This window comes from Olea europaea, unplaced genomic scaffold (assembly GCF_002742605.1).
Source record: "Olea europaea var. sylvestris unplaced genomic scaffold, O_europaea_v1 scaffold542, whole genome shotgun sequence".
Taxonomy (NCBI): Eukaryota; Viridiplantae; Streptophyta; class Magnoliopsida; order Lamiales; family Oleaceae; genus Olea; species Olea europaea.
In genome coordinates this window covers 151,063-173,371 of record NW_019263747.1, presented here as the reverse complement: position 1 = coordinate 173,371, position 22,309 = coordinate 151,063, and the positions used below count along the sequence as shown (strand labels likewise).

Here is a 22,309-nt window from a genome sequence, read left to right as displayed (position 1 = left end):
CTATTAAGTTAAACGTGGTTATATGGGAATTACCCATTTTGTTAAAGCAAGTATAAGATGAAAGGATTATCATCACACGATCACAAATCGGGCACCTTCCAATGACCCTAAGTATGTAATTGGTGAGGAAATGAAGTATTAAATTCAAATTTTGTTAGTGTAACCTTACATCTTGTATTGCCTACTTTTAAGTTTCATGACATGTACAATTATTCCTTATGATATTTTTATATATCATGTAAAGCCTGATACTCAACCATGAAATATGTTATATCACCTTACAAAAGCTAAAGCATAATATGTTAGGCTTGGAACTAGTATAGAACGGATCACTTACTATCCTTTAGGAAATGGCACCACCACCTACCCACACAAGTTTGGTGCGTGAATTACTGTGAGCGATACAGGAATTGAGCAGGCAGAATCAAGCACCTCCACCACAAAATGCACTACCAGAGCAGAATGCACCTTATTTTGCCCCTGGAGCTGTCTCAGTGGTTGAGCAATTTCATAGGTACAAGCCTCCTACTTTTGACAGTAAATCTGACCCACTAGCTGTCGAAAAATGGATAAGAGGCTTGGAGTGCATAGTTTGACACATTGCTTGTACAGATGCACAAAAAGTACTATGTGCAGAATTTATGTTGATTAGAGCAACTTGTCACTGGAGGGAATCTGTTTCATGTACAAGGACGGAAGAGCAGCAACGTAACCTGATTTGGGAGCAGTTTAAAGATGAAGTGATGGCAAAATATTTTCCATAGGCTTTAAGGGACTTTAAGGAATCCGAGTTTCTATAGCTCAGACAGGGAAACATGTCACTTACTGATTACGAAAGGCAGTTTGAGTAGCTCTCAAGGTATGCCCCGTACTTGGTGCATACCGAAGTTAAGAAGATTAGAAGGTTCGAGAATGGACTACACCTAGAGATCGGCATGATCATTATGTCCCATCATTTCACCTCATATCATGAAATGTTGGAGAGAGCTCATTTTAACAGAGGACCACATTTTAACAGTATGCCCAGCAGAGCAATAAGTCGTTGGGAAAAAGAAAGTGGAGTGATCAGAGTAAGCATAGACACAGCTGGCAGAATAAAAGCCCAAGCATAGGAATTCGCATTGGTAGGACGAGTAGGAATATTACACCTTGTCCTAAGTGTAATAAACTCCACAAGGGTGAATGCTTCCTCGGGAAGAACGTGTGCTTTTGTTGTGGTAAGCCCGGACACATCGCTCTCAACTGTCCAGAGCCTCCAAAGAAGAAGGATGATGATCAGGATCAGAACAAGAAAGGAAAGGTCCATGTTTTTGCATTGAATCAGCCGAGGCAGAACAGGATCCAAATGTAATAGCAGGCATTTTATTATTAATTTTTAAACATACCTAGCTATGTTTTTTTTCCTCGGATTACACGTTGTTTCATCTCTGTCCCTTACTTGCTAGTCTAACACTAGAGTTACAAAACAGGTATTCTATTACTATCTGATATACCTGCTTAAGTACTTTTTGATTCTGGGGTAACCAATTCTTTTATCTCTACATCCTTTGTCACTAGGTCCAACTTTGTATGTGTGAGAGCGAATAACAAATTAGAGGTTAGCATCCCTTCAGGAAGAACTCTTTGCACAAATCAAATGACTAAATCTATGAAGTTAGGGATTGATGGAAAAATACTAGAGGCGAAGTTATACCTTTTCGAGATGAAAGATTTCGACGTTATTTTAGGCATGGATTGGTTGGGACTTAATCATGCGACCATTTGATGTTACGAGAAAGAAGTGTTATTTCAAAGATCGGGAGAAGAGGAGTTCCATTTTTTTGGAGCAAAGTTCAAGTCTCTACCTCATCTTATATCGGCTATACAAGCGGAGAAGATGTTGAGAAATGAGTCATGCCAGGGATTCTTGGTTAACATCATTAGTTCTCAACATACAGAATCGGCTGTTAATGATATTAACATCGTGCGAGAATTTACAGATGTGTTCCCAGAAGATTTGCCAGGCATTCCACCAAATAGGCAAGTGGAATTTACAATTGATTTGATTCCTGGAGCAGCACCAGTATTGAAGGACCCGTAGCGAATGGCACCAAAAGAACTTCAATAATTGAAGTTACAATTAGAGGAGTTACTGGAGAAAGGTTTTATTCGATTGAGTATATCTCTTTGGGGAGCGCTTGTACTTTTTGTCAAGAAGAAGGATGAGAGTATGAGGATGTGCATTGACTATCAGGAATTGAACCATCTGACAATCAAAAATAAGTACCTGCTACCAAGAATAGAAGATTTGTTTGACTAATTAAGGAGTGCTACAGTGTTTTCAAAGATCAACTTGAGTTCAGGGTATCAATAGCTGAAAATTAGGGCAAGCGATGCACCGAAAACTGCTTTCAGGCCTCGTTACGAGCATTATGAATTTACTGTCATGCCTTTTGGTTTGACCAATGCTCCAGCTATATTTATGGATCTCATGAACAGAGTGTTTCATCAAGACTTAGTTCAATTCGTCATAATATTTAGTGACGACATACTTGTGTACTCAAAGGATAAGAAGCAGCATGAGGAACAACTTCGAATAGTACTCGAAACTTTAAGAAAAGAGAAATTATATGCCAAATTCAAGAAGTGCGAATTTTAGCTTGACCGCGTAGGTTTTCTTGGTCACGTGGTTACCGTCCAAGGAATCAAACCCTGTTAAAGTGGAAGCAGTAACAAATTGGCCAAGGCCGACCAGTGTGGGTGAAGTCCGCAGTTTCTTGGGATTGGCTAGCTATTACAGAAGATTCATTGAAGGCTTCTCAAGAATAGTAGGGCCAATGACTCAGTTAACAAGAAAGGGTGTGAAATTTTAGTGGACGGAAAAATATGAAAAATATTTCCAAGAACTCAAGCAGAGACTAGTTTCAGCTCCCGTATTGACAATACCTGAAGGTTCAAAGGGATTTGTGGTCCAAAACAATGCTTCCAAGTAGGGTTTGGGCTGTGTACTGATGCAGTATGGAAAAGTGGTTGCTTATGCTTCGAGATAGTTGAAGCAGCATGAACAAAACTATCTAACGCACAACTTGGAGCTTGCAGCGGTAGTTCAGGCCTTAAAGATATGGCGTCATTATCTCTATGGTGGGAAGTGTGAAATTTATACAGACCACAAGAGTCTTAAATACTTCTTCACACAGAAGGAACTGAATATGAGACAGAGGAGATGGTTGGAATTTGTGAAAGATTACGATTGCACGATTCATTACCATCTGGGTAAGGTTAACGTAGTTGCAGATGTCCTAAGCAGAAAGACAGGATCATAGTTAGCAGTTCTACCCACAATACAGAAACACTTGATAAGGGACTTTGAGAAATTGAGATTGGAAGTTATCACGCCATCGACTCAGACTACAGCAAGAGTAAGAGCGTTTATGATTCAGCCTACTATTTGGGATCGAACAAGAAAGCACAGAATAAGGATCCATTTCTACAGAAGATAAAGGCAGAGATTGGTACAAACAAACTTATGGGATTTGAAATGTCTGCAGATAACGCGCTGACTTTTGAAGGAAGGTTATGTATACCTAAAGATGAAAGTATAAGAAATGAGATACTAGAAGAGGCTTACTCTACCTCATATTCAGCACATCCAGGTGGTACAAAAATGTAACGAGATCTCCAAGATACATTTTGGTGGAGAAATATGAAGAGAGAAATTGGTCAGTTCATGGAAAAATGTATTATCTGTCAGTAGGTCAAGGCAGAACACCAAAGGCCATCAGGACTACTAAAACCGTTGGATATTCTAGAATGAAAGTGGAAACACATAACAATGGACTTTGTGGTAGGCCTCCCAAGGACAGTAAAAGGTCACAATGCTATCTGGGTAGTGGTTGATCGTTTGACGAAGTTAACCCATTTTCTACCAGTCAAGGTAAACTTCAACATAGAACAGCTTGCACGGTTATACATCAAAGAGATAGTCAGATTGCATGGAGTTCCAGTCACTATTGTTTCAGATAGACATCCGAGGCTCACATCTAAATTTTGGAAAAGTTTGCAGACAGCCATGGGGACAAAACTGAAGTTTAGCACTGCTCATCATCCTCAGGCGGATGGGCAATCAGAAAGAACCATCCAAACTTTGAAAGATATGTTGAGGGCACGTGTTTTAGATCTTGGAGGTAGTTGGGAGACACACCTGCCTTTAGTGGAGTTTGCTTACAACAATAGTTTCCAAGCTACTATAGGTATAGCCCCATATGAAGCTCTTTATGGTAGGAAGTGCAGATCCCCTATCCATTGGGATGAGGTTGGAGAGAATAGAATTTTAGGTCTTGAAATTATTGAACAAATAGTTGGGATAGTTGACAAGATTAGAGCCAGAATAAAGACAACACAGGACTGATAGAAAAGTTATGCAGATCGTAGGAGAAGGGATTTGGAGTTTAGTGTGTGCGACAAAGTTTTCCTTAAAGTAGGACCCATGAAGGGTCTATTGAGATTTGGCAAGAAGGGAAAGTTGAGACCGTGATTTATTGGACATTTTGAGATCCTTGAAAGGATTGGTGTTGTAGCTTACTGACTTGCCTTATCACTTGAACTTGCAGTAGTGCATAACATGTTTCATATATCGATACTCTTAAAATATGTTCATGATCTCAATCGTGTAATAAGGTATCAGACATTGGACGTACAGAAGGACTTATCATATGAAGAAACCCCGACGATGATTTTGGACAGAAAGCTACATCAACTCAGAAACAAAGAGGTTTCCTTGGTCAAGGTCCAGTGGCAAAATCATGGACTTGATGACTCAACTTGGAAGAAAGAAGAGGAGCTTAAAACCAAGTATCCAGAGCTCTTCGATTGACCCAGGTAAATTTTTGAGAATGAAAATATTTTAAGGAGGGGAGATTGTAATATGCCGAAATTTCATAGAACATAATTTAATTTATGTGTGTTATATTTTAAATATTTTGGAAGCTTAGGGACTAATGTATATATATAGTAAATTTTAATTTTATTTGGGTTAAAATGTAGATGTTGACGGAGCGATAATAAGTACATGAATATTGGGCTCATTGGGTAGATCGTAATTAATCATGCATATTGAGCTCAAGAAAAATTTGATTCGGATAATATCATATGATGTTTAAATAAATTGATACTTTATAATATTTTATTTAATTGGTTTGTGTCATTAAGTCGGCCACGTGTGTTTCTTGTTCACAATAAAATTGATTCGAATTTATATATTACATAACTCCCCACTTCCAACGTTAATTGATCCGGATTTATATATTATATAACTCCCCACTTCCAACATATAAACTGATTCACACACTATAACTCCCCACCTCTATAGCCACGTTTTGCGTGCATAAAGAAAGAAAAGGTTAACCGTTCACCCTATATTATTCTGATACCTAAAAGGTGGTCATGACTTTATCATCTTGTGGCACACATTTCCACTTTAACCACACACTCCTATATAGTATATACACACACCTACACAGCAAATTCAATTGGATATTTGTTTTCAGCATAAATAATACACAAAAAGGGTCCCATAATTTTTACCACGGCCAAGAAAAATTAGAAGATCAGGAACGTGATTTTGGAGTTCATCTTTCAAAACTTTATTCAATTTTATGATGTAGGATATGAGGTGCAGTGTTTTTATGTCCCTTTTAATTATTTTTTTTCATGTTGACGAATTTTATACTCATGAAAGTTAAAGTTATGATATGAATGTTATAATATGAATGATATGGTCATTCCGGTACAATGAAATGAAATGATATGATGTGAGCTCTTACCGAATTTTAAAGTTATGCGACGGTATGATATTTTGACACATGTTTTAAAGTTATTACTTGGGATCGCACCATTAAAAAAATATGATATCCTACTGAGTATTCCAACGTACTCACCCCTTTTTCCCTACCTTACAGGTTAATTCGGGTCGTGCTGGAGTGCGGCGGTTCGATGGTGTGATTGTGCCTCATTTCCTAAGACGAAAATCTAAAATCTAGCACGTAACTTTATTTTATCCTTAATTTAGTTGCCAGAGACACTTATGTTTAATTTAATTATTGGACATGTTTGTTAAAATTTAGTTGCATGTTTTCTAGTGAATTAATATTTCCATTTCTTTAAATGTTAAAATTGCACTTTGATTGTGAATACTTAAACATGCAGAAAAGAAAAAAATGAGTAGACGTAACTTTTGGAACCAAAAGACATAACTTACCCAAAAATAAATGAATTAAATATTATTCCGTGTCAATACTTGATGAAGCATAAAATAACTGATTTTACGTGCTACTGTTATTTCATTTTCAATAAAGTTTGAATTAAATATTATTTCTTTCACCAACTTCACTGATGAAAGATAATGGAAATGTCTAGACTGTCAAAGTCACTTCAAGTAATAAATGCTGACCGGTGGATATATTCAACCGTGCTGGAGTAAATTGTAATATGTTCCATAGCCTTTATGGTGTAAATTGTAACGTGTTTGGATTTCTTAAATAAATAAGGCAGCTTTTGGTATTGTTCTTTCTTTTGGGGCAGTGTCCCACACATTGAAGAACCAGAAAAGCATATTATGCTTTCAGGCATGTATTTTTTTTATAAAAAAAAATGTAGAATACATGTTACTTCAATTGTAATGAATGAATAAATGGAACTAATTAATTCTGGGATAACATTTTAAATGTTTTACCCTTTCACTTGTCACTAATTTATTCTGGGATAACATTTTTATAAACTTATTCATTTTTTTAAAAGAATGATTTTGTAGCAACTTAAATTTTACAAAAAGATTTGGGTCGCTACATTATCCAAGTTAATGGAAATTTTGAGACCAAAGGTAAAAGCATGGCAGCTTACCTCAAACTGGTCATAGAGCTCTTGCCAGCCTTTAAGAAATTTGAGTTGGCACAAATCCCACGTTTGAAAAATGCTCACACAAACACCCTTTGAAAATTGGCAAGTAGCAAAGATTTCGAACTGCTAGCAATTGTCCCAATAGAACACCTTCCTAGACCCTCTACTGCTAAAGTCGAAGAGGAAATAAGGGTCGAAGACACTGCTCCGTGGATAAAGCCAATTACAGCGTTCCTCAAAGACCAAGCTCTACCCTCTGACAAAGAGGATGTGCAGAAGCTCAGAAGGTGAGCTGTTCACTTCGTCTTTCAGGTTAGACATTTATACAAACGAGGTTTCTCCTTACCTGTACTATGTATATGTGGTGAAGAGGCCACCTATGTGCTTCAACAAGGTCACAAGGGGATATATGGCAACCACATAGGAGAATGGTCTCTAGCATAGAAGGTATTGAGATAAGGATGTTATTGGCCCACGTTGAAAAATGATGTACAGCAATTTGCAAGGAGGTATGATAAGTGTCAACACTTCACAACAATCCAAAGGTAGCCCTCTCAGGAACTAAGTGTTGTTTCTAGCCCCCTGGGCCATTCGCTGAATGGGGGGATTGATTCTATAGGCTCCCTACCTAAAGGATAAAATGGTGCCAATTTCACAATTGTTGCTATTGACTACTTCACAAAGTGGGTCGAGGCCGAACCTCTGGTTAAAATCATTGAAGCTAAAATACTTCCAAATTTCTACGTTAAAATATCATATGCTGGTTCAAAATTTCCCATTCAATTGTCTCGGATAATGGGCGACAATTTGACAATAAAAAGGTAAGAAATTTATGTGAGGAGCTAGTAATCAAAAAACACTCCTCTTCCCCATACCATCCTTAGGCTAACAGGCTAGTAAAAGCTGTCAATAAAATAATCAAATGCATGCTCAAGAGGAAATTGAATGCTTCTAAGGCGGCTTATGTTGACGAACTGCCTCAAGTTTTATTGTCCATAAGAACTACTAGTATAATAGACATTAGACCTCATTTTCTATGGTTTGTGGAGCCAAGGCTATGAGTCCAATCAAAGTGGGTCTACCATCTCTTTATCATATACATTTTAATAACGACACATTGAGAAAGTCTGAACTAGACTTCCTTAAAAAAAGAGGGATGGATTCCAAGCAAAATTGGCTATCTACAAGCAAAAGATGTCTAGGTATTATAACTCTAAGGTTAAGAAAAAGTCATTTCTCTTGAACGACCTTGTGCCATGGAGAGTATTCCTCTCTTCTAAGGAACCAGGAATAAAAACCCTAGACCCTAATTAGGAGGGTCCCTATCTAATCAAGGAAGAAGTTTGACCTAGGACCTACAAAATTGAAGGTATGGATAGAAAGGCACAGTCTCATCCATGGAATGTAGAACATCTACAGAAGTACTATCAATAAAAATGTAAATGCAATTGTATAAATTGTTTGAATCAAATAAAAGTTTGCCTTATTAAAAGTCTTTACTATAAAGAAAAATACCTCCCATTGACAAAAGTTAAGAGAGAAACCTCTAAATAGAATAACTGTCCCAATGCAGAGAAGTGTGAGTACTTCGACAATGAGATGGATTCTAATATGGACAACTTCCTCATTATTGAAGTTTTTTGAGAAATAAATAAAAGGCATGCTAGTTGCCAACACTTGTAAAATTTAAAATTACAAACAAATCTTAAATAATGAAATGAAGAGCATCAAGGCAATAACTTTATATATGAAAATGCAGTAAAGATAGCAAATGATAAAAAAAATGTCTTCATTCATTATAGAGAATATTACATCTGTGGGCTCTGAGGCCATTTATATAATATTACAAGATCCTACCACTAAACAAGTGGATGAGGGGAGAGGGAGAGGGAGAGGGAGAGGGAGAGGGGGAAGGGGAGGTACAAATGTTACAATAGCATCGATCATATAGCCACCCTCCACTGGAATTTGAGGCTCATTTCCCTCTTCCAAAAACTCAGACCTTAACTCAGAGGTCTTGAAGGTTTGAGAGTTCACTTCAATTTATACCAATTCAATGTAGATATATACCTCTATTAGTACTTAGCAAAACTTTGATATGCCTCAGTGAGGTGGAAGTTGGCAATGTAATGCTTCTCAACTTCACTACCTATAGATTCAATTGCTCTTCTCACCATCTCCAACTCCTCTATTAGGCCCGATACTCAGGAGTTCAGCTCTCCAAAGCCTCAGCAGCTAGCTTCTAGTGGATGCTAGAAGTCACCACTCATTTCGTCATGGAAGCCACCTCAATGTACAACAAGTGAACCTTCTTTATCAAATTTTCCGTTTTTGGTAGTGCAAAAGTGAGCTTCACGGACTCTTCAGCCTTTAATTTCTTTAAAGCCTCCACCTCATCCTTAGCCTTCTCGGCTTGGAGGCCTATTCGCAAATTCTTTATTTTTACTTTGAAGGTTTGTAAACATGGTCTTCATCTCTATTGCAACACTAAACGCCCTTTCCATTTAGCTCACCATGGTATTAAAGATGTGCACCCTCATCTTCAAGAAGGACTACTAACGATCCATACTGAACTTGTGAAATATTGGATGTTATAGTCTGAATCTTTAAAGGAAGCATCGAGAAAACCTCCAGAACCAGCTCATTTCTCCATTGGGAAATGGAGAGTTTAGGACAATAACCTGCATCAGATGTAGTGGACCCACTTGATATCCTCACCCTCTTGGAGGAATCTTATCTTGGGAGGGCTCCACAATAGTTAGCCTCTTTTGAGCTCCATTGGCCATAGCAATAGAAGCCACCATTAATTTCCTTGCTACAGGGACTTCGGAGTGAGGAGTGGGCTACCATGGACCCTTCCTCTCCAGTGGTAGAGAATTTCTTTTTCTTAAAGACTTCATCCATCTTATTTTTTACCTTACCCTTCACGGGAGCCCATCTCCTTCTTGGCCAGCGGTCTATTTGTTGACCTTCTCAATTTGGTCCCTCACTTACTTCTTTGCTACAAATGGAAAGTTCTACCCCTTCCTCCCAAAGTGTTGGTATTCCTTATGTTTATGGGGGTCACACTCCCTCTTCGTCTTAGGACTTCCTTCTTCCATGAAAGGATAGAAAGAGACATGGTTTTGGGTAAGTAGGAAGTGGCAGGTATGTGAGGGTGATACCATTTCCCATGTGACAGTTCCCTGCTACTACTCGAAAAAGCTCGTGAGTGTTGTACTATACTTAGATTTTTTTTTACCTAGAGATTGATTTGGTTTTGATTCTGGACTTTTTGTCTTATAGGATCAATTGATCAATTCAAGATCAATCAAGTAGATCTAGCGGTTGTTGAAGACATCTACCTACACCCTTTGTCTTCAAGGGAGTTTGAAAGGTTGATTATTGCTCGTCGGTTCTTTAAGAAATTCTGCTTGATGGCTCAAAGCTGTAATTGCACTTTTTCAAAATTTTTGTGTCATTGGTTTTTATAATTTCTGAACTTCCTTTGTCCTTTTGTAGGAAATTTTGAGAAGATGAAACACCCCACCCCAAATATGGCTACAATCTTTGCATTTCAAAGAATTAAAGTACTTGGTGACGCTGTCCTCACCTTGACAGATTTCTCCAAGTTTCAATATCAATTTATACACTTGGGATTAATTTTCCAAGCCTAAATACATTTTATTGATATTGTCCCAAAGCTCCTTAGTAGTGTGATAGCACATATAGTTGGAGCTGATTTTTTCATCCATAGAATTGACCAATCAAGTCATCACCATAGAGTTCTCGGCATCCCAAGTGGGATGAGTGGCATATTAAAGAAGAAATTAATTTCTTTCTAGATATTGTTCAGTATTATACAATTTACCCTATCAAAACAAGCTGACATTTTTATATTAAAGCAAGTTCAACCCTATTAACATTTTTTTCTCCACCGCCTCTTTCTTTATCTATCTAATATTACGAAAGCTCTAGAGCAAGTTATGGAGGTTAAGGATCACCATCATAAAATCAAAGGAAAGAGCACCAAGCAGCCAAGGCTGTCGTCTCCACCTGCATTAACCATGGCCACCATAAGCTCATGCAGTACTGTCGCTAGTGACAGTGGTTTTGGCGGTACAAGTGATATTTCAGGCAACTTTGACATGTTGCCACCTTGCCACCTATTTCCCATGAACATACTGATGAAGAAAAAAATATGGCCAACTGTTTAATTCTTTTGGCCAAAGGCCATGTGAGAAAACCATCAGAATCGGCAGCGACAGGGGCTTCTGCCTCCAATAAGACGGTAGCAATGGCGACGGCTTCAGAGTTTTACCAGTGCAAGACTTGTAACCGGTGTTTCCTTTCATTTTAGGCTCTTGGTGGACACAAGGCAAGTCACAAGAAACCTAAGCCAACAACCCTAGAACAAATCCACAGAATTTTAACTCTTCCACGGATGTACATACGAACCTACCGGATGAGCGTAGGAAATTTTCTCCATATAGGCATACTCTAGTAATATGGACAGAAACCATTGTCAAACATAGAGGTAGACGGCTGGGATTTTCTTTTCTCGTTTAAGAGATCTAGAGCTTTGATACCATATAAACTAATATGAGAAAGAAAAGTATTATATTGCCATAATTTTGTAAGTTTACAATGCATACATAAATAGAAATGCAGAGAGCTATTCTAGGAAACTAGCAACTGAATAAAATCAATTCATAATCAAATCATCCTAACTAATTTTCGTGATTCTAACTTTGACTCATTCTCCTATATTTACACTCCTATCACCTTAATATTTTCTATGATTAATGTTGAACATGTTGGAAGAAGGAGGGGTTTACTAACTTGGATTGGCTAAGACTTTTAAGGAAGACGACGCTAATAGGAAGAGGAAAGTGAACAACAGGAAACTTGTATTTCTCAACTTCAAAACTTTACACATTTTTTGGCTTGTTTCCAAATGGAGGACACTACCTCTTTATATAGTGTTCACATGAAGCTTCTAGTCCACACATTTTCTAGAGACACCTAGACCACACATTTGTACAAGATATTTTTCTAGAATTCTCTATATATTCTTTATAAGACTACATATCTTACTTTTTTTAGATATTGTTTCTAGAAATATTAGGCATGTTGGGCCTTTTAATTGATTTGGACCTATAAGCAAAATCTTTATGCCCATATTATTTAGTCCAAAAATCAAGTTTACTACTCAACATCCCCCCTTAAACTTCATTTTGCTACTCCAAGTAGAATTCTTAACTTGCAGAACACATCATGCTTAAGTGGCTTAGTGAGAATGTCAGCAATTTGCTCCTGGGATGTTACATATTTCAGCTGCATTTCTTTCTTTGCAATGCTTTCTCTTATGAAGTGACATTTTGTATCAATGTACTTGCTTCTATCATGGAATACTGGGTTCTTTGCCAATGCTATTGCCGATTTGTTATCAACATGGATTTCGGTTGGTTCTTCTTGTGAAACTCCAAGCATCTTCAACAAATTTCTAAGCCAAATCGCATGGCAGACACTTGATGTAGCTACAACATATTCAGCTTCACATGTAGATAGTGCTACGATCGAATGCTTCTTTGAGCTCTAAGTGAAAGTTGTGTCACCCAAGTAAAACACATACCTAGACGTACGCCCCAATCGCTGTCACTATATCCAATAAGTTTGAATTCAATAGATGATTAATAGACTAAGTCATAATCAAGCGTACCATTGATGTAGGAAAGAATTCTCTTTGTAGTTTTCATATGGGTCATGGTAGGTGTCTCCATATGGCGACTGATGAGCCCAACTCCAAAAAAGGATATCTGGTCTTGTGCACGTCAAATATCTTAGACTTCCAACAAGACTCTTAAAAAGTGTTGGATTTACTTTTTTACCTTCATCATTCTTCGACAACTTGGTTCTGCATTCGATGGGTGTTCATACAGGCTTACAATCCTCCATGTTGAATTTCTTTTGCATATCCTACTTGTGGGATAAAGATGCAATCCTCCATTTGCTTTACCTCAATCCTAAGATAGTAGGCCATGAGGTCATATCCGTCATCTCAAATTCTTGAGTCATGGCCTTCTTAAACTCAGTGATCATGTTTTGATTATTTCCTGTGAATATAAGATGATCTACTACAAACAAACAAACAAAATATCTCCTTTCTCATTTGCCTTTATATAAGGGGCATTTTGTGAAGTCATTTTCTAGAAAATACTTGTCAATTCTACTATTCCATGCCCTTGGAGCCTGTTTCAACTCATATAAAGTCTTTTTTAGTTTCAAGACTTTACCTTTATGTCCTTTTATTTTATAGCCCATTAGTTGCTCCAAATAAATTTCTTCTTCGAGATAACCATTTAGAAAAGCCGATTTCACATCCATTTGAAATATCTTCCACTCATTTTGCACTGTAAGAGAGATAATTAATCTTATGGTTTCTAAATGAGCAACAGGAGCAAATACCTCTTCATAATCAATTCCCGACTGCTGGTTGTAGCCTTTGGCAACCAATCTTGCTTTGTATCTTTCTACTTCTCCTTTAGCATTCTTCTTTTCCTTGTACACCCACTTAACTCCAATTGCTCTCTTTCCTTTGGAAAGAGTTGTCAGCTCCCATGTGTCATTTTTCTCAATAGCCTTAATCTCTTCATCCATGGCATCTCTTCATCTTTTATTTTGCACAGCTTCTTCATACCTTATTGGTTCACAATTGGCAAAAAGAGAAAAGAGTGTGAGATCATTTTAATTTTCTGTTACCTCATATAGCTCTTGTAGGCTCCTCATCCGCGGTGTCCTTTCGCTTGAACTTTCTCCTTGTGAAGATGATGGGGAAGCATCTTCACGAGAAGGCGATAGAGGTGGACTGATAAGCTCTTACTGCTCTCCATTCTCTTGTTCTTCTTCATCAAAGAATGGCAAGAAGTTATAGTCTTCTTCTTGGACACCCCAATCCCAAGCTCCTTCATCAAACTCGACATCTCTACTTATGATGATTTTCTCCTTGTTTGGATTATACAACTTGTAGCCTTTAGAACGAGAGTCATAATCAATAAAAACATACCTTTTGCTTTTATCATCTAACTTGGACCGCTTTTGATCTAGTACATGAGCTTATGCAATGCTCCCAAATACTCGTAGGTGAGAGATGTTGGGCTTTCTTCCACTCAATGCTTCTTGTGGTGTCTTATTCCGCACACTTCTGGAAGGCGATCGATTAGACAGATACACAGTGCAATTAACAGCTTCGGCCTAAAGTTCTTTGGGCAATCCCTACTTTTGAGCATACAGCGGGCCATGTTAAAAATGGATCTGTTCTTTCTTTCGTTTACTCCATTTTGTTGTGGAGAGTATGGAACCATCAATGGGTGACAAATTCCATTCTCCTCACAATATTTCTCAAACTTTTTGGAAGTGAACTCTCCTCCTCTCTATTATCTCAAGGCTTTTATACTATATCCCCTTTCTTTTTCAATAAGAGCTTTAAACTTCTTAAAAGTTTCAAAATTTCCAATTTTTGTTTGAGAAAATAGACCCAAATTTTTCTACTAAAATCATTAATAAAAAGAACAAAGTAACTACTCTTTCCGAGAGCTCTTAGATTAATTGGGCCACAAACATCAAAGTGTACAAGTTCTAGCAGCTTCTTAGCTCTTGTAGAAGCTTCTTTTGGAAAACTTTTCCTCGAATGCTTTCCAAATAAGCATCCTTCACATAATTGATCCGCATGATTTATTGGAGGCAAGCCTTTCACCATCTTCTTCTTGCTCAACAACTTTAAGCCTCCAAAATTAAGATACCCAAATCTCAAATGCCAAATTCAAGATGAATCTTTAAAACAAGCTTTTAAGCATTTAGCAACATCATTTTGAATATTTAACGCAAACATTCTATTTCTTGTCATATGGACTTTGGGAATCAAATTTTCTCTTTGATCTCTTATTGAAAGACTATGATCTTTCAAATGAATATCATAGCCCTTCTCTAAGAGTTATCACAAACTTAAAATATTATTCTTAATATTGGGCACATAATAGACATTTGAGATAAATTGATGCGTACCATTTTTCAAGCGGATCAAGATTTTACCTTTTCCTTTCAGTGGGATCATAGATTCATCTCCAAAGGTAATGTTTTCACTTACTGATTCATCAAGCTCAACATACATATTTTTTCTTCCACATATGGTTGCTTGCTCCTGTATCCAAATACCAAGTGTTCTTTTCTCTGCTCTCTTCACCTTTGTAAGCCAACAGTAGCGTAAGATCCACTTCACTTTCCTAACAAATGTAGTTGGCTTTCTCCTCAACTTGGTTAGTAATATTTCTACATTCTGAAGTATAATGACCAAGTTTTCGACAATTGTAACATTTAATTTGAGATTTGTCATACCTTGGCCCTTCATTTTTCCTCATACATTTTCCTCTTCCACGACCTCTAGTGGAAAATGAGCTTGGCCCATGCTTCCTTACTCGTAATAGCACAAGCTACTTTCTCGAACATGCCTTCATCTAACGCTTGATAGATGAGGGTGAGCGCCTTCTTGTCCTTCTTCCTTGCATCCTTCAAACTATCCCTATGTGCTTGGGATAGAGCGACCTCATCTTGTGGCTTCATGTAGCCTTTCTCTACGATCTTCCATGCATCTTGAAACCTGAGCAACGCTTTCATCCTTATGCTCCAATTGTCATAGTTATCCTTGTTGAGTTAGGGAACTTGAAAAGGAATCATCCTACTTGCCATTTTTCACAAGAACCTTAGGGCTCTGATTCCAGCTTGTTGGAGGAAGGAACGGTTTACTAACTTGGATTGGCTAAGACTTTTAATGAGGACAACACTAATAGAAAGAAGAAAGTGAACAAAATGAAACTTGTATTTCTCAACTTCAAGATTTTACACATTGTTTGGCTTGTTTCAAAATGGAGGACACTACTCCTTTATATAGTGTTTACATGAAGCTTTTAGTCCACACATTTTCTAGAGACACCTAGACCACACATTTATACAAGATATTTTCCTAGAATTCTCTATATATTCTTTATAAGACTACATATCTTACTTAGATATTTATATAGATATTTCTAGTTGATATTTATATAGATTTTTCTAGATAATATTTCTAGAAATATTAGGCATGTTGGATCTTTTAATTAATTTGGGCATATAAACAAAATCTTTAAGCCCATATTATTTAGTCCAAAAATCAAGTTTACTATTCAACAGAATATTCTCCTTTCCAACAGTATACATCGTAGTTAGTTGACACTACTACTTTGAATCCACATTCTACAATCAAATTGAGAATTCCGTCTTATTTTCTTAGGAAAAACTCAAAATTTGAGAAAGAGAAAATTGCTAGGAAAAATAGAATATTCACCTGGTGCAATATAACCCACTGTTACAGGAGTAATAGTGTGTGCATTGCTTTCTCCTGTACCCAAAAACTTTGCAATTCCAAAATCAGATAAGTGAGAAACCATATCTTCATCCAACAGCACATTACTTGGCTTTAAATCACTATCAATTACAGCTATTGAGTAACCGTTGTGGAGATTTTCCAATGCAGCTGCGACATTGAAGTCCAGATTCGAGCAAGAACTAATGACTTTACAGAGATTCATGTGGTGAAGGTAGCGTAATACATCACATTCAACATTAAAACTCTTGAATGCATTTTGTACTTGTAAATTGAACACTTTTACAGCCACGTTGCTTACATTTTTAAGAGTCCTTCTACAGACAGATCCAAAGCTTTCAATTCCAAGCAAATTGCTCTCGCTATAGCCATTAGTTGCCTCAAGTATTTCATAATACGAAACTCTCAATTATGTTGTGCCAATGGCAAAAAGGTCTACTTTATTTCGGACCATATCCTTCCTTGGATGTTTAATAAATGCATATGCAAAGATCAGAGAAAGTATCAAAGCCAAAGACCCAATTAGAATAAATACAACTCGAAGTGTGGTTTTTCTCTCGGGGTTTTCAGTTAGAGTAGGGCGGCATGGTTTGAGTTTGTACCTAGAACTCAAAGAATCATCTTTTAAGTAGGTTTAAGTCATACCTGACAACTTGTTAAACCCAACATCTAGTGTTCTAAGCATGGTTAAATTCCCAATTTCTCTTGGTAGCGTTCCACTAAAACTACTGTAGGCTAAAAATAGTCTCTGAAATGATGAGCATTCGTCTATTTGTGTTAGGATTCGAGCCAAATAATTAATAAACGTCTTCGAGATGGGTAGAACGAGAGAACATATTTTCTGGGAGAGTACCAGATATGTTACATTTTACAATATTAATGTTTTGCAACAAGGACATGTTAAAGATACCTAGTAGTATAGAGCATGTAAAAAAATAAGTCCCTAGCTAACCAGGTTCTCCAGGGTACCAAACTCTTGTGGAATTACACCTGGCGAATTGTGAAATCAAAATGAGAGACGACTATTATCAACATGTTGATTCGGGGTAAAAAGCAGTTGCGGTGACAGAACTTGTAGTGATATTCTACTTTGGTTACTGAACTTCATTTCATTTCAAGTTGGTTAATGAACTTAAACTATAGTGTATCACTAAATTTAGAATTTTGTTACAGTATTGTGTACCAAATGTCCTCCTGAGAAAGGGTATAGACTATTTATTAAAATTTCACTCTGTTAAGTAGTAACAAGATATATAGAGCGTGACCCTTGCCCTTATTGAATAAATACGAGAATTTAAAATTCTTATGATTGGATCTACATGTTACTATGGCTAAAAAGAAATTGTGAAATGCTACACCTGGACTAGTTGTAGAAAGGATAATTGTACCTTTCAAATAATTTGCACCAAGATATAATATCTGAAGTGTTTCTTATGTTCCCAATTTCTCTTGGTATAGATCCTATTGGTTTTTTATACCCAATAATTTCAGGCAATGATGTTAAACCGATGTTGGATAAATTAATTATCAACACCCAAGATTGAAGACTTGATCCTAAACTATTTGGACCATTGGAAGCAACCTAATTAGTTAGTGTTGCTCATGGCCTTGCTTTCACACTCATTGGACAGCTTATATTGTTGGCCCACTTATCGGTATTTTTGTCGGCATGGCCCCACCACTTTGACCTAACCTAACCTACATATGCTAGCCTCCTTGGTCTCCTATGATTCATGTGTGTTTTTATCTTGGAAGAAAACAACTCTCTGCCTCTTTATGCTTGTGCTCTTGCTTTGGCCAGTTTTTTTCTTCCTCTTCTCTAGCCATTGTGGCTGAAAACACCGTCCCCTTTTGTGTCCTTAGTGGGTACAAGGCAAAGCAACCGGAGTGTGGAAGAAAGTTTGAGGTTTGGGTCGTGATTTATTTGGGTGTTGTGAAGGTCGAGATTAGTATCCTAAGCCCAGAAAATCCACCAATTGAAGATTTATTATTCAACATTTGGTATCAGAGCGAGGTGGTGGTGGAAATTTGACCAGAAACTAGCAGAAATCAAAAGAATAAAACTGTCCAGAATTTTTCAAAAAAAAAAAAAAAGGACCTGCAACCTTAATTTTCGGTAAATCCAGACGTCTTTTGGAAAAACAAAGGCTGGGTTCGTGATCTGCAGGTGGAGGCGGTGTTGGGTGGCTGGCGCATGTGGGTGACGGTGGCGACGGCACATGGGCATTTTGACGACCGCGCGTGAGGGCGCGTGGAGCATTTTCTGACAATGATTTCTTGAGACAGTTTATTCCTCCCATTATTTTTGACATTTTTTGTGTTGAAATTTTTCTGTTTCAGGATACATAGAAAAAGTTAGACAGTTTTACCCCTAGACACTCAGCTATTGGTTACTGGACATTCATGTTGGCACATCTGTTGGATTTTAGGGTGAATAGTGGTGGTCCTATAGTAGCAGATTCGCATTAGCAAATCATCGTGTGGGATGATCAATAGGATTGGGGGTTGTCATTGCTTGGCAACGATTACTTGTGCTAGAAATTAGGATTACTTGCTCTTAATTTTTGTAATTGAGTACTTATTTTTGGATAAATTAGCTTATTGTTCTTTGTGCTAAAATTGCCATAGAATTTCATTTGATTGGATATACCTATTTTGTTGCATCGTTAATTTCGATGTGTTGCTATTTTCGTTAGAATACCTAGACCTTACCCACTTAGACATTTCCTGATCTAAGATCGCGTGTTTTACGAAACCCTGGGAATCTAAGACGGTGTATATTGCGGCCGTGGAATTACTTTGTGTGATCTATTTGTGCATTTGATTGCTTCATTTTTTTCAAAAATGTTTTCACATTTTGAAGTTGGTATTTTCAATAGAAAAGGTGATTTATCAATCTGGCAACAAAAATGTAAGGTATTTTGGTCCTACAAAAAGCTTCAAAAGCTATCGACGATAATTTTTCAACTGATTTTTCAAAAGAAGAAAGAGAAAAAGCCGATGACCCTGTTTATACCTCAATCATTTTACAATTGTCTGACGTTGTTTTAAGAAAGATTGGTAAACTGAAAACAACCAAAGAATTTTGAAAAAAGTTGGAAGATTTGTATTTACTTAAATCTACTCCCAATAAACTTTATCTTCTTGAGCATTTCTTCAATTTTAAAATGGATCCTTCAAAGGATCTCGATGATAATTTAGACGAGTTTTTAACAAACTGATGCATGATATCGTCAATTGTGATGAGGTTGTGTCCAAAACTTATAAGGCTACAATCTTGCTCAATGCTATTCCTAATTCTTGTAAGGAAGTTAAAAATATCATTAAGTATGGTAGGGATACATTGACACTTGAAATTATCATAAATTCTCTTAGAAGTAAAGAGAAGGAGATTAAAGCTGAAAATGAGAATAAGAGGAGTGGCTAGTTACATATGATGATAAGTAGGATAAAGTTTAAGCAAATGAATTTGGGTAGAGCTCAAAATAGTGGTGATTTAAGTAGTGACTCGACTGATTAAGGGCAAGGGATAGGACAAGTCTAGTGGTAGGCGGCGTTATAGTTGTGTAAGTCTATACATTTTATTAGGGATTGTTCCAAGAAGAAGGATAAATAGAAGGGTTACGTGAGAGGTGAGATAAATGCAGTTGAGGGATCGAGTTATGACTCTAGTGAGGTTTATTAGAGAGTAAATCTAGTCACTGCATATGGATCTGTGTGTGATCCTTTCTGCATGTGTGTGATTACATAATTGTTGCATGATTATATGTTGCATTTCAATTTATTTGATACGTGTGTTTGCATGAATTTAAGGTAATATGATTACTTGGTGTGATCGTTTGCATGCATAGTAGGTTAGGATGCATTCGCACTATATTAGATGTCTTTTGGTAAGGTAGAGTATAGATGCCTAGAGGTACATAGTGATTTGTACCGGGGGATGTAGAGTGTGACATTTGGATCACGAGTGGAGATGTGATCAAATGTGTAAAATCATTTATCTATAAAAGAGACCCTGCGTAGGTAGAGTGTGAGAGAGGCACTTCTATTACTCCTGTAAGGTGGAGGCTCATTATCCACGTAGGTTGGAAGAAGTGATATAATGATGGAGGATTATCCCGAGAGCTTAGGATCTATTGTGATTTACTAGTTAGACATGAGTTGAGTGATCTGTTTAGTGAGCATGGTGGACGATGAGAAGAGATATGTGTTCTCAATGTGGGAGTAACACGAAATGGGATAGGATAAGTGTGGTAAGATCTTTCGTGGGGTCATTTATACATTTGTTGCATATGTGTTTGACCTTGTGTTGATTAAATTGGTGTTAATCTGTGGTTCGTATGAACATGATTTTGAAAAGATGTGTGTAGTATTCTATATAATATCTTTATTGTATGATTATTTGTTTACTGTGATACTTGTTTCTACTTGTGTATTTTTGGACCTTAGCCCCGGTGAGTACATGGAGTAGGTATGGTGTGTGTTTTGGTTCGAAACATGAGGTAAGATCTGTGATACCAATTTTATTGAATTACCTTGATTTTGCAAGTTTAAACTTTGTGTTTTGGTTGTTTGCCGATTATTGGGTATCAAAGTGGAGATTGTTGGATTTTTGATACCCAATAATTCCAGGCGATGATGTTAAACTGATGTTGGATAAATTAATTATCGACACGCAAGATTGAGGACCCGACCATAAAACTATTTGGACCATCGGAAGCAATCTAATTAATTAGTGTTGCTCATGGCTCGACTTCCACACTCATTGGACGGCTTATATTGTTAGCCCACTTACCGGTATTTGTATTGGGCTTGGTCCCATCACTTTGACCTAACCTAACCTATATAAGCTAGCCTCCTTGGTCTCCTATGATTCACGTGTGTTTTTGTCTTGGAAGAAAGCAACTCTCTGCCTTTTTGTGCTCGTGCTCTTGCTTTGGCCAGTTTTCTTCTTACTCTTCTCCAGCCTTTGTGGCTAAAAACATCGTCCCATTTGTGTCCTTAGTGGGTACAAGGTAAAGCAACCGGAGTGTGGAAGAAAGTTTGAGGTTTGGGTCGTGATTTGTTTGGGTGTTGTGAAGGTCGAGATTGGTATCCTGAGCCCGAAATATCCACCAATTGAAGGTCTATTATTCAACAGATCCACTAAATTTGTTGTACGATAAAGAGAGGAGATCAAGTTGGGAGCATTCAGATATATTGGCTGGAATTTCACCATCTAACAGATTTGAAGATCGATGTAGGCCTTCAAGTTTTGGAAGTCGTCGGCATATGTCCAAAGGGAGAGTACCAGATAAGCTATTATCTGAAAGAGCAAGAGTTTCAATTTTTGAACCATTGAAAATCAAAAGTAAACCACTGAGGTTGTCGTATTCTAAATTTAGTATTCTCAAGTTATTAAGATTTCCAATCTCTCCCGGGATTTTCGTTTGTAGAGGATTGAAAGATAGATTTAGAGTGTGGAGAGTGGATATGTTAGAAAGAGAAGGTGGGGTGAAACCAGTAAAACTGCTATTCCCAAGTTACAAATCTTTCAGTTTAGGTAAAAAACCAAACCAAGCGGAATTTGTCCACTCTAACTATTGAACTTGAGATAGAGTTCTTAATCTTTGTAGTTGAACCAATTCTTGAGGCAGATTGCTACGGAAATAATTGTAGTCTAGTTTTTCCTTAAGAGTTGGATAAATCACCATTTTATTGCCTACCAAAAAAAAAAAACTCAGTATTGTCACTGATGTCATCTTTGACCGATTATTGCAATAAGAGTTGTGTTACATAGCATTACCAATGTTAAAATACAAGTGACATTAAATGAGAGAGATAATTAAACAAAATCACTTAATTCAATGTTTCATTTAGCTTATATTGTAGTACCAGTGGTTCTAAATAACATTATTCTTGCAATAATTGGTTCTCATTAGGTAATGGAGTGCGTTTTCAAGAGCTTACATTTATCTTTCTCGGTTAAGAAAATTAAAATATTTATAAAACTATTTAAAAAGGCCAATTCGGACTTCCAAGGTGTGCCTCTGCCTCAGT

General features: G+C 37.1%; 1 protein-coding gene across 1 annotated transcript; it reads right to left on the bottom strand.

The window, feature by feature from the left end:
* Window positions 1-21,399: 21,399 nt before the first annotated feature.
* On the bottom strand, window positions 21,400-21,963 carry LOC111388971 (LRR receptor-like serine/threonine-protein kinase GSO2). The gene is made up of 2 exons (XM_023013801.1): window positions 21,851-21,963; window positions 21,400-21,778 (listed from the first exon to the last, which is right to left on the bottom strand). The coding sequence occupies exons 1-2, from the start codon at window positions 21,961-21,963 to the stop codon at window positions 21,400-21,402; spliced, it is 492 nt and encodes a 163-aa protein (XP_022869569.1).
* Between the last annotated feature and the right edge of the window lie 346 nt (window positions 21,964-22,309).